Source organism: Cyclopterus lumpus, chromosome 14, assembly GCF_009769545.1.
Source record: "Cyclopterus lumpus isolate fCycLum1 chromosome 14, fCycLum1.pri, whole genome shotgun sequence".
NCBI classification, from domain to species: domain Eukaryota; kingdom Metazoa; phylum Chordata; class Actinopteri; order Perciformes; family Cyclopteridae; genus Cyclopterus; species Cyclopterus lumpus.
Genome location: NC_046979.1, coordinates 1057501 through 1071572, shown reverse-complemented (window position 1 = coordinate 1071572; position 14072 = coordinate 1057501). Strand labels below are relative to the sequence as shown.

The 14072-nt window shown below is 46.5% G+C and overlaps 2 protein-coding genes across 5 annotated transcripts in view; both read right to left on the bottom strand.

The window, feature by feature from the left end:
• Positions 1-508: 508 nt before the first annotated feature.
• LOC117743114 lies at positions 509-10883 on the bottom strand. Of its 4 annotated transcripts, none has more exons than XM_034550895.1 (7): positions 9200-9444; positions 5736-6042; positions 5471-5496; positions 5333-5383; positions 4936-5043; positions 1965-2072; positions 509-1725 (listed from the first exon to the last, which is right to left on the bottom strand). In XM_034550895.1, the coding sequence occupies exons 2-7, from the start codon at positions 6040-6042 to the stop codon at positions 1465-1467; spliced, it is 861 nt and encodes a 286-aa protein (XP_034406786.1). In that variant the 5' UTR covers positions 9200-9444; the 3' UTR covers positions 509-1464. The 4 variants fall into 4 exon arrangements, with proteins under 4 accessions (XP_034406786.1, XP_034406789.1, XP_034406787.1 ...); XM_034550898.1 differs by lacking the exon at positions 9200-9444 and adding an exon at positions 10492-10883 and having other exon boundaries at positions 1213-1725; XM_034550896.1 differs by lacking the exon at positions 9200-9444 and adding an exon at positions 10501-10883 and having other exon boundaries at positions 1213-1725.
• Positions 10884-11330: 447 nt separating this feature from the next.
• The window catches only part of rnasekb (ribonuclease, RNase K b), a 3430-nt gene continuing 688 nt past the window's right edge, over positions 11331-14072 (bottom strand). Inside the window, exons 2-3 of the mRNA XM_034550900.1 lie at positions 13369-13451; positions 11331-11878 (exon numbers count right to left, since the gene is read on the bottom strand). Of these exons, the coding sequence (XP_034406791.1) occupies positions 11734-11878; positions 13369-13451 (228 nt within the window). The 3' untranslated portion in view covers positions 11331-11733. The remainder of the gene's footprint in view (positions 11879-13368; positions 13452-14072) is intronic.

The following is a 14072-nucleotide window of genomic DNA, read 5'->3' as shown; positions in this document are numbered from 1 at the left end:
GTGTGTGTGTGTGTGTGTGTGTGTGTGTGTGTGTGTGTAAGTGTGTAAGTGTGTAAACATCATTTCCATCAGCAGTCCCGTCTGATCCCAAGTGAAGAGCTTCCTTCCAGAATCGAGCTGCCGGTCAGAGATTTCACTGCATGTAATTATATAAATATTGTATATTTTTGGAAAATCTAAACAGGGAATATCAGGTCATTTTTATTCTCCACCTTTTAATTATTAATAAATTGGATGCAAAGTGTTTTGGAAGGAAACTCTCCACTTGATTGATTTTGATTGGTCATTTTTCTAATTGTAGAAAAACTGTCCGCTTGCCGATTTATTTTTTCTTCAAAGTAAAAACAGTTTCTCAACAATGTTTCTCCTCCTGTTCGTGTGTGTGTGTGTGTGTGTGTGTGTGTGTGTGTGTTGATGATTTTGTTTTTTAATAAAGTCGATTAGAAATAAACAGTTTGTTCTTGTTTCTTTGATTCTCAGGATAAAAGAGTCAGAAATGTGACTCAAGTGAACTTCACCAATAATGTTTAATGGATGAACACATGATTGTTGGTTTGTATCAGTTTTAATAATTTGGGGATTGAACCGCTCCTGAAGAAGATGTCGGGTTGGGAGCCAGACGGCTTCTAGCAATATATATCTTCTTATATGTTACACTTACTGTTACACTTACACTTACTGATACACTTACTGTTACTGATACACTTACTGATACACTTACTGATACTGATACACTTACTGATACACTTACTGATACTGATACACTTACTGTTACACTTACACTTACTGATACACTTACTGATACACTTACTGATACTGATACACTTACTGATACTGATACACTTACTGTTACACTTACTGATACACTTACACTTACTGATACTGATACACTTACTGATACTGATACACTTACTGTTACATTTACACTTACTGATACACTTACTGTTACTGATACACTTACTGATACACATACACTTACTGATACACTTACTGTTACTGATACACTTACTGATACACATACACTTACTGATACACTTACTGTTACTGATACACTTACTGATACACATACACTTACTGATACACTTACTGTTACTGATACACTTACTGATACACATACACTTACTGATACACTTACTGTTACATTTACACTTACTGATACACTTACTGTTACTGATACACTTACTGATACACATACACTTACTGATACACTTACTGTTACTGATACACTTACTGATACACTTACTGTTACTGATACACTTACTGATACATTTACACTTACTGATACACTTACTGATACACTTACTGTTACTGATCAAATGATTTAGAACCAATATCGGCTGATAATGATCGGACAACTCTGGGATTCCACCAAAAGTTCCAATAACTCAGAATGGACCAATCACGGCCGGTAAGACAACCACAATCCAACTGTACACTCCAACCCACTCCAGTCCAATTCGACTTCTACAAATAAGTGTAATTCTTTATTGCTATAATCCTCTTTCCTTGTATTTGTGCTTCTGCGTTGAGCGGCATCAGAGAAGAGAAGATTTCTTTAAAATCATCATTTGCTTTGATGCCAAATGCGTCTGCAAGAAGTCGAGTTGTCACATAAAACGCCTTCAGCTCGCCGTTGAACTCTACATCCAGGTGAGTGTTCCTCGTATTGGACACTTTGATTCCTATTATCTTAACCCTCCCAGTCTGGAGCGCTTCACTGGGAACCTGAATGGAGACAGATTGAAGTTCATAGTGAAGGTTGAGGACCTGAACTGAACTATTCAACTACTGTCAAAGTGTATTTAAAGGTTGAATGAATCACACAGTATTTATCATCTCAGTGTCTTATTGTGGAACATTCGTTCACAATGTTGTTGCATTACATAAATAACTTAGCAGATGACTTAAGAGAATCAAATACATGTGGAACAAGTGTTTGATGGAACAGAGACGTCTGCAGCTACCTTGGAGGTTTTGGTAGTTTCATCTGGTTTCAGAGACGGAGAAGAAAGATTCAGAGTTTCTTGCTGCTCTGTCTTGTGTTTAGGCTTCTTGACTCCAACAGGATCCATCTGAACAAACCACAAGATTAAAACCCTGACGTAGGCGGAGACGAGGAGACGTAGGCGGAGACCACGAGACGTAGGCGGAGACGAGGAGATGTAGGCGGAGACGAGGAGACGTAGGCGGAGACCACGAGACGTAGGCGGAGACGAGGAGACGTAGGCGGAGACGAGGAGACGTAGGCGGAGACCACGAGACGTAGGCGGAGACGAGGAGACGTAGGCGGAGACCACGAGACGTAGGCGGAGACGAGGAGACGTAGGCGGAGACGAGGAGACGTAGGCGGAGACCACGAGACGTAGGCGGAGACGAGGAGACGTAGGCAAGGACCACGAGACGTAGGCGGAGACCACGAGACGTAGGCGGAGACGAGGAGACGTAGGCGGAGACCACGAGACGGAGACGAGGAGACGTAGGCGGAGACCACGAGACGTAGACGACGACGAGGAGACGTAGGCGGAGACGAGGAGACGTAGGCGGAGACCACGAGACGTAGACGACGACGAGGAGACGTAGGCAACGGCGACGAGACGTAGGCGACGAAGAGGAGACGTAGGCGTCGACGACGAGACGTAGGCAACGACAACGAGACGTAGGCAACGACGAGGAGACGTAGGCATCGACGACGAGACGTAGGCGTCGACGACGAGACGTAGGCGACGAAGAGGAGACGTAGGCGACGACGACGAGACGTAGGCGACGACGACGAGACGTAGGCGTCGACGACGAGACGTAGGCGTCGACGACGAGACGTAGGCGACGAAGAGGAGACGTAGGCGACGAAGAGGAGACGTAGGCGACGACGAGACGTAGGCGACGACGACGAGACGTAGGCTACGAAGAGGAGACGTAGGCGACGACGAGGAGACGTAGGCGACGACGACGAGACGTAGGCGACGAAGAGGAGACGTAGGCGACGACGAGGAGACGTAGGCGACGACGACGAGACGTAGGCGACGACGACGAGACGTAGGCGACGAAGAGGAGACGTAGGCGTAGGCGACGAAGAGGAGACGTAGGCGACGACGAGGAGACGTAGGCGACGACGACGAGACGTAGGCGACGAAGAGGAGACGTAGGCGTAGGCGACGAAGAGGAGACGTAGGCGTAGGCGACGAAGAGGAGACGTAGGCGTAGGCGGAGACGAGGAGACTTAGGCGACGATGACGAGACGAGGAGACTTAGGCGACGATGAGGAGACGTAGGCGACGACGACGAGACGTAGGCGACGACGAGGAGACGTAGGCGTCGACGACGAGACGTAGGCGTCGACGACGAGACGTAGGCGACGAAGAGGAGACGTAGGCGACGACGACGAGACGTAGGCGACGACGACGAGACGTAGGCGTCGACGACGAGACGTAGGCGTCGACGACGAGACGTAGGCGACGAAGAGGAGACGTAGGCGACGAAGAGGAGACGTAGGCGACGACGAGACGTAGGCGACGACGACGAGACGTAGGCTACGAAGAGGAGACGTAGGCGACGATGAGGAGACGTAGGCGACGACGACGAGACGTAGGCGACGACGAGGAGACGTAGGCGACGACGAGGAGACGTAGGCGACGACGACGAGACGTAGGCGACGAAGAGGAGACGTAGGCGTAGGCGACGAAGAGGAGACGTAGGCGACGACGACGAAGAGGAGACGTAGGCGTAGGCGGAGACGAGGAGACGTAGGCGACGACGAGGAGACGTAGGCGACGACGACGAGACGTAGGCGACGAAGAGGAGACGTAGGCGTAGGCGACGAAGAGGAGACGTAGGCGTAGGCGACGAAGAGGAGACGTAGGCGTAGGCGGAGACGAGGAGACTTAGGCGACGATGACGAGACGAGGAGACTTAGGCGACGATGAGGAGACGTAGGCGACGACGACGAGACGTAGGCGACGACGAGGAGACGTAGGCGTCGACGACGAGACGTAGGCGTCGACGACGAGACGTAGGCGACGAAGAGGAGACGTAGGCGACGACGAGACGTAGGCGACGACGAGACGTAGGCGACGACGACGAGACGTAGGCTACGAAGAGGAGACGTAGGCGACGATGAGGAGACGTAGGCGACGACGACGAGACGTAGGCGACGACGAGGAGACGTAGGCGACGACGACGAGACGTAGGCGACGAAGAGGAGACGTAGGCGTAGGCGACGAAGAGGAGACGTAGGCGTAGGCGGAGACGAGGAGACTTAGGCGACGATGACGAGACGAGGAGACTTAGGCGACGATGACGAGACGTAGACGTAGGCGGCGACGACGAGACGTAGGCGGAGACGACGAGACGTAGGCGGAGACGACGAGACGTAGGCGACGATGAGGAGAAGTAGGCGGGGACGAGGAGACTTAGGCGACGACGACGAGACGTAGGCGGCGGCGACGAGACGTAGGCGGCGACGACGACGAGACGTAGGCGACGATGAGGAGACGTAGGCGACGATGAGGAGACGTAGGCGACGATGAGGAGACGTAGGCGGAGACGATGAGGAGACGTAGGCGATGAGGAGACGTAGGCGGCGACGACGACGAGACGTAGGCGGCGAGACGTAGGCGGAGGCGACGAGACGGAGGCGGAGGCCGACGAGACGTAGGCGGCGAGACGCAGGCGGAGGCGACGAGACGGAGGCGGAGGCCGACGAGACGTAAGCGGCGAGACGTAGGCGGCGAGACGGAGGCGGAGGCGACGAGACGTAGGCGGCGAGACGGAGGCGGAGGCGGCGAGACGGAGGCGGCGAGACGGAGGCGGCGAGACGGAGGCGGAGGCGACGAGGCGGAGGTGACGAGACGAGGCAAAATAAGTCAACAAACAGATGACTTAAGAGAATCAAATACATGTGGAACAAGTGTTTGATGGAACAGAGACGTCTGCAGCTACCTTGGAGGTTTTGGTAGTTTCATCTGGTTTCAGAGACGGAGAAGAAAGATTCAGAGTTTCTTGCTGCTCTGTCTTCGGTTCGGGCTTTTTGACTCCAACAGGATCCATCTGAACAAACCACAAGATTAAAACCCTGTTACTACGGTTATGACGAGACGTATGCAACGGTTATGAAAGGTCTGATGTTAACATTCAAGGTTCAAGGTTTTTTATTTGCCATCTGTGCCTAGACCAGCATTCCAGACACATCGGAATTATTTTTGCAGGGTTCTCCGAGTCAACAGAGGTACAAAACAAACACACTATAATAATAATAATAGTAACCGTAATAATAATAGAAATATGAAAAATATATTTTAAAAAAAACATGGAATATTAATTAAAAACATCTGCTCACCTTCCTTTTTCTCTCAATGGAGCCCTGACCAGAAAGTTGACCTTTTTTCTTCTGCATACAAAAGAAAATAAATATGTATCTGTTGAAAGCAGCAGATTGTGTACAGATTGTTTTTTATCATTAACTCTTGATTCTCACCTCAGGTTGGCAGCTATTCAGCTGACCTTTGAAACAAAAAAAGAAACAAAACATAAACATTTCTTACTTTTGTAATGTTCTGAATATCAGATGATCTCATTAACTTGGTTTAGAATATCTTCACTATAAGTGAGAATAACTAGTTTGAACCCTTCAAGTTGGCTCATCTGTGTTTCTGAAAATCAATTATGTGTTTTATATTCACTTCATGTTAAAATAATCCAACATGGGAGGAAATTATCTCAATGAATTCATCTGATCTCACCTTTTGTTTCCTGTCGCTGTTTCTTCAGTTGTTTCACTCGGTCCACAAAGGGGCGCAGCGGCTCCTGGACTCTAGCGTCATTCCTCGGTAAGACCTTCATTTCTTTATTGATTACAGAGATGGACCCTTCTGTCCCGTAGTGCTGGATGATTATATCAGGGAGTCTTTCTCTGGGCGTCTCATTCGTCAGACCTTGAGGGATTTTGTCCAGTTTGAACAGCAACTTCCTGAGTTCTGATTGGGTTAGGTGCTCCAGGATGGAGGTCAGGGCTGATTTCCACTTAGTCTCTAAAACCAGCAATGACATCTGTAACCAACGGAGACCAAAGAAAAAAACTAAACCAGACACCATCACTGACAGCTTAACCAGATAAATATACCATTTATTGATATTAAAAGTTACTGATTTTTTCCATCCATCCATCCATCCATCCATTTTCAATACCGCTTATCCTCATTAGGGTCGCGGGGGCGCTAGGAGACGATGACGAGACGTAGGCGACACGTAGGCGACGATGACGAGACGTAGGCGACGATGACGAGACGTAGGCGACACGTAGGCGACGATGACGAGACGTAGGCGACACGTAGGCGACGATGACGAGACGATGACGAGACGTAGGCGACGATGACGAGACGATGACGAGACGATGACGAGATGTAGGTGACGATGACCGCGAGACATAGGCGACACGTAGGCGACGATGACGAGACGATGACGAGACGTTGACGAGATGTAGGCGACGATGACGAGACGATGACGAGACGTAGGCGACACGTAGGCGACGATGACGAGACGATGACGAGACGTAGGCGACGATGACGAGACGATGACGAGACGATGACGAGATGTAGGTGACGATGACCGCGAGACATAGGCGACACGTAGGCGACGATGACGAGACGATGACGAGACGATGACGAGATGTAGGCGACGATGACCGCGAGACATAGGCGACACGTAGGCGACGATGACGAGACGTAGGCGACACGTAGGCGACGATGACGAGACGTAGGCGACGATGACGAGACGATGACGAGATGTAGGCGACGATGACCGCGAGACATAGACGACGATGACGAGACGATGACGAGATGTAGGCGACGATGACCGCGAGACATAGACGACGATGACGAGACGATGACGAGATGTAGGCGACGATGACGAGACATAGACGACGATGACGAGACGATGACGAGATGTAGGCGACGATGACCGCGAGACATAGACGACGATGACGAGACGATGACGAGATGTAGGCGACGATGACCGCGAGACATAGACGACGATGACGAGACGATGACGAGATGTAGGCGACGATGACCGCGAGACATAGGCGACGATGACGAGACGATGACGAAACATAGGCGACGATGACCGCGAGACATAGACGACGATGACGAGACGATGACGAGATGTAGGCGACGATGACCGCGAGACATAGGCGACGATGACGAGACGATGACGAGATGTAGGCGACGATGACCACGAGACATAAAACAACAAACAGGTTGTGTCGTGTGTGTATAGCGTTTCAATAACTGTTGAGCAACAGATGAGTCAACAAATATAAACTATTATATAAATATATAAAATATAAACTATATTCTTCAGCTGCAACATGATCAACATATGAATGTATTTACAAGGTAATGCAAAGAGACACACACCACACACACACACACACACACCAACCACACACCAACCACACACCACACACACACACACACACACACACACCAACCACACACCAACCACACACCACACACACACACCACACACACCAAACACCACACACACACCACACACACACACCACACACACACACCACACCACACACCACACACACCACACACCACACACACACACCACACACACACACCACACACACACACCACACCACACACACAACACACACACCACACACACACACACACACACCACACACACACACCACACACACCACACACACACACACCAACCACACACACCACACACACACCACACACACCACACACACACACCACACCACACACACCACACACACACACACACACCACACCACACACGCCACACACCACAAACACCACACACACACACACCAACCACACACACCACACACACACCACACACACACCACACACACCACACACACACACCACACACACACACCACACCACACACACCACACACACACACCACACACACCACACACACACACACCACACACACACCACACACACACCACACACAACACACACACAACACACACAACACACAACACACACACCACACAACACACACCACACAACACACAACACACCACACACAACACACAACACACAAAACACACACACCACACACACCACAAACCACACACACCACACACACACCACACACACACACCACACCACACACACCACACACACCACCCACACACCACAGACACACACCACACACACACACCACACACACACACACACCACACACACCACACACACACCACACACACACCACACACACACACCACACACACCACACACACCACACACCAACCACACACACCACACACACACCACACACACCACACCACACACACCACCCACACACCACACACACACCACACACACACACACACACCACACACACACACACACCACACACACCACACACACACCACACACACCACACACACACACCACACACCAACCACACACACCACACACACACCACACACACACACACACACACACACAACACACACACCACACACACCACACACACACACCACACACACACACACCACACACACACACACCACACACACCACACACACCACACACACACCACACACACCACACACACACACCACACCACACACACCACACACACACACACACACACACACCACACCACACACGCCACACACCACACACACCACACACACACACACCAACCACACACACCACACACACACCACACACACACCACACACACCACACACACACACCACACACACACACCACACCAGGGGTCAGGATGGTGGATTTGGACGAGGGGTCAGGATAAGGGGTTAGGTCAGGAAGAAAATTACTTTTAGAAATAAAATCCATTTCTAAGACTTTGTTCAGATCATAAGCATCTTTATGTGAACAAATACAATGAAGAAGACAAGAAAACAAGAACAACACTGCACAAACATTTTCCAACAAAACAAGTAAACAACGAACAGGTTGTGTCGTGCGTATAGCGTCTAGAAAGCAGGTACTTTAATGTTGAACGCCTCTCCACAGGACTATTAAACATCTATCAGTCACCATTGAAACCGAAGCGCAAACAGAACATTTGGCTTCACTCTTCTGGGATTCGTCACCTTTTCCTTTGATCGACGCACTTTGTTTAAGGAATGTTATTAAAGGATCTCATAAAGAAATAAGCAGCACAGCCTCTAATTACTACTCACCTTCTCTTCCTTGTTGTTCACTGACCTGTTTTTACTAACTGGTTAACACAGAAGGAAGAGAGCTTTACGACACACCTTCTGAACTAGTTGGCAGAAACCAACTTCCAGCCTGTTTTACAGCCTGTTTACTTCCCTCCTTATCTGAAAATGATCCTAAAATATATGTAGATTTATCATCATCAGGTCTTATTTCTACCCAACTTTGACTGTTCGTCAATCAAACAACCAGTTTGAAACGTACAGTCCCCCCCCCACCCCCCATTTAGAGGACAATGGTTTAACCCACGAGTGAGAACTCATACTTTCAGTTTCATGTGCGAAGAAATAATGAACGGCACATTTTCTTTCTGACAGTTGTTGAGCTGATTGAGTATATTTATATATATATATATATATATATATAGTTATATAACATATATATATATACATACATATATATGTATGTATATATATATATATATATATATATATATATATGTGTATGTATATGCATATATGGCCCCTACTATACACTAAAGAGTGTCCAGTGTCATAATATATATAAATAGATATTATTATTACTGTAATGAGAAGCTTATTGTTACAAAAAACACTACATTTCATCAAACTACTGTCTGAAATATCAGCTGTTTAACTAAAATAAAATCCATCATTGTCCTTAACTTTAATAATCTTTTCTAATTTTTAAAAATGTAAATTAAAAATAGTATCTTTTGAAGCTTTTATCAGTGGTGGAAAGAAACAAAGTACTTTTACTAATTACTGTACTTCACTTTATTTCTGTTATCTGATACTTCAACACCAAAATACAATCAACAAATACATTATTAGCATGTTTCAATAACTGTTGATCCTCTTGAACTTCACAAGCGGAGCAACTAAATTAAAATAACGAAGCTCCACATTCATCAACATTCAAGTGATTAACATATGAATGTATTAATAAGATAATGCAAAGCATTTGTACATATATAATCAATTACATTACATGTACTTCCATCACTAAAAAAAAAGACCAATATAACAAAAACACAAAAGATTACGTTCCAATGGGACTTTTATTGTCTTCCAGCTCATTGATTTGTGTCTAAATGTTGGAATCGATCAATAAATCAGATTTGTGTCCATGACAGAGTTTAACATTAAAGTATTTGTATTGTTTCCACGTTATGAATTGAACAGTAAGCCAATGTTTCATCTTTAAATCCCTGTGATGGTGGTGATTTTGTTTCCTTGTATCTCTGCGTCTTGTTGGGGTCTTCGGGGTATAAAACTGCTCTGTATGTGTTTACCTTCCATACCTGTGCGTATATCAACTTGTAGATACTCTCGGCCTCGTTCACACATTGTTATCTTTCCCACCCGTTCTGCACAGACCCAGCACCTCGTCTCAGGGGCCTCTGGAACTGTCTTCAGCTAACCTCAAGGCAGACTTCCTTTCTGGCTTCGCTATCGAGCAGTCGCTGGACTTCCTGGCTCTCAGAGACCTGGATCACACCAGACAACATCAACCCCTGCTGCTCTCCTTCTCCTTCAGCCACACACCCTGACCCTCTGGTCGGGGTGGTCTCGCCCACGTTTTGAAGTTCATGAGGATAAAGATTCTCCTAATAAGTAGAATTAAAGTCCTTCTGGTCAATATAATACTCTCTGTGCTTCTTCTGTGGTGTTCGTGCCATGTGGCGGGAAGAGCTCTGTTTGGACTCAGTGACTCGGGTGGGAGATACCAAGTTAAATAATGCTTGTCGCCCTATTGATCGAGAATAAAAACTGGAATGATAATCAGAGAGAGAATTGTCAATGTCAGATTTTTTTATTTCATTCCAACTTTGACGGTTTATCCAGAAAACATCCAGTTTTAAACTCGCACCCCCCCTCCCCCCAGAAAATAATGGTTTAGCCCACTGTCCCGCCCACAAGCCATGACAAATAAAAAAAATGGCCTTTTCCCTTTTATGTTTGTAAGAATTTTTATAAAAAACGACTAAATCGGCACACTGTCTCTTTAAGAACATCTTAGTTCCTCATGAAGCATGCAATAAAGTAGTATAACAACTTTAGTGTACACATGTTTATTAACATCTAATTATTCACTAATGCAAATAGAATCAATAAGAACCAATAACAATAATTGAGACTTTACACACATACTTTATTGCAAAGGATTTTCCACCATAACTTGTCACAATAAACATCTCGATCTAAATAAATAAAAACCATCAAACTCTTTATTTAGTCTTTTTAATCTTTGACTCATTTATATATTTGTTTCCTTGTTAATTAAAATCTAGTAAATTAACAAATTAAATGCAACAAGTTCTGAAGGCAAAGTGAACCTTCACGAAGAGGAATGTAACGTTTACAACAACAACAAACATCACAACAACAAACAAAACATCAAAAGTTTGTAACTTTAAAATAAATTATTTTTTCCGACTTCACTTCAAATCGGAGCCAAACAGATGTAAAAGACTGCCGATTGGTCGGTCGTAAGAGGAAGTGGCGCGACACTGTGGGGGGGGGTCAAAGGTCGTCTATGTGACCATGTACTCCTGCCGCTTGTTGAGTCGGACCTGGCAGAGCGAGACGGCGCCCACCGCCACGTAGATGGCGGCGGCGATGAAGCAGTTGATGCCGACCTGGTTGTAGAGACCGTAGATGACCTGAGGAGGGTTCTTACTGCGGGGCACAAGGTCATAGGGTTAGGATCAGGGTCATAGGGTTAGGATCAGGGTCATAGGGTTAGGATCATAGGGTTAGGATCAGGGTCATAGGGTTAGGATCATAGGGTTAGGATCAGGGTCATAGGGTTAGGATCATAGGGTTAGGATCATAGGGTTAGGATCAGGGTCATAGGGTTAGGATCATAGGGTTAGGATCATAGGGTTAGGATCAGGGTCATGGGGTTAGGATCATAGGGTTAGGATCAGGGTCATGGGGTTAGGATCATAGGGTTAGAATCAGGGTCATAGGGTTAGGATCAGGGTCATAGGGTTAGGATCAGGATCATAGGGTTAGGATCAGGGTCATAGGGTTAGGATCATAGGGTTAGGATCAGGGTCATGGGGTTAGTATCATAGGGTTAGAATCAGGGTCATAGGGTTAGGATCAGGGTCATAGTGGTTAGGGTCATGGGGTTAGGATCAGGGTCATGGGGTTAGGATCATAGGGTTAGGATCATAGGGTTAGGATCAGGGTCATAGGATCAGGGTCATAGTGGTTAGGATCAGGGTCATGGGGTTAGGATCATAGGGTTAGGATCAGGGTCATGGGGTTAGGATCATAGGATCAGGGTCAGGGGGTTAGGATCAGGGTCATGGGGTTAGGATCAGGGTCATAGGGTTAGGGTCATAAGGTTAGGATCAGGGTCATAGGGTTAGGGTCATAAGGTTAGGATCAGGGTCATAGTGGTTAGGATCAGGGTCATGGGGTTAGGATCAGGGTCATGGGATCAGGGTCATAGGGTTAGGATCAGGGTCATAGGATCAGGGTCATGGGGTTAGGGTCATAGGGTTAGGATCAGGGTCATGGGGTTAGGATCAGGGGGTTAGGATCAGGGTCATAGGGTTAGGGTCATAAGGTTAGGATCAGGGTCATAGGGTTAGGATCAGGGTCATGGGGTTAGGATCAGGGTCATGGGATCAGGGTCATAGGGTTAGGGTCATGGGGTTAGGATCAGGGTCATGGGGTTAGGATCAGGGTCATAGGATCAGGGTCATAGGGTTAGGATCAGGGTCATAGGATCAGGGTCATAGGGTTAGGGTCATGGGGTTAGGATCAGGGTCATGGGGTTAGGATCAGGGTCATAGGATCAGGGTCATAGGGTTAGGATCAGGGTCATAGGATCAGGGTCATAGGGTTAGGATCAGGGTCATAGGGTTAGGATCAGGGTCATAGGATCAGGGTCATAGGGTTAGGATCAGGGTCATAGGATCAGGGTCATGGGGTTAGGATCAGGGTCATAGGATCAGGGTCATAGGGTTAGGATCAGGGTCATAGGGTTAGGAAAGACTATTTATTTATGTTTGACAAAGAAAAGCAGAAATGGATTATTTGAGGTTAAAACATAACGAGGCGTTTCCTGTTTCCGGTCTTCAAACAGGAAACGCCTCGTTATGTTTTAACACAACGTATTAAAACTCAAAGACCTAGAATTCATAGCGACTCACTCGTTCCGCATGTCGGCCTCGGTGAACGGGACGTCCTCGATCAGCATGGCCGACTTCGCACTGAAGAAGATCCCGAGCATCGCCTGGGAGAAACAGCGGCACTACGTTATGATCAATAACGAATCACTGATGGTATCCAATAACTCCAAGAACGGTTTTAAGAGCTCTTAAAAAGATTTCAAAAAGAAACTAAACCTCCAGAACACTCGTTATATATGAATATAATATAAATAACTGCAACTGTAGCATGAAAGCACGGTGGCGTTAGCATGCTAGCTAACCGCTAAATCAGTCAAATTTAACGACAAACAAAACGTTTGAAGATAATGTTGAACACACATTGTTTAACCTTCATTAAAAGGTTAAAAGGTGAATACATTGGTCATCTTAAGTTTAACACAACAAACATGTGAACATTTTAAATCAGAATAGAATCAAATAAAACAAAACTATAAATACTTAAATCCATAAATCGTCCTTTCAGCCATAAAGGAAACTTGTGACTTCCTGTTCTGACGCGTCACATGAGGCCGAAAATGAGTCACATGATCCATTAAATACACTTCTGTCCCTCAAAGTTCCTCAGTTATTAAAAACACTTTAATACAACTTCTTAATATGTTGGAACCAAACATTATTACATTAAAAAAAAACTAGAAAAAAAACCTGAACATTTGTTTTTAATATTCGGGAAATGATCAATA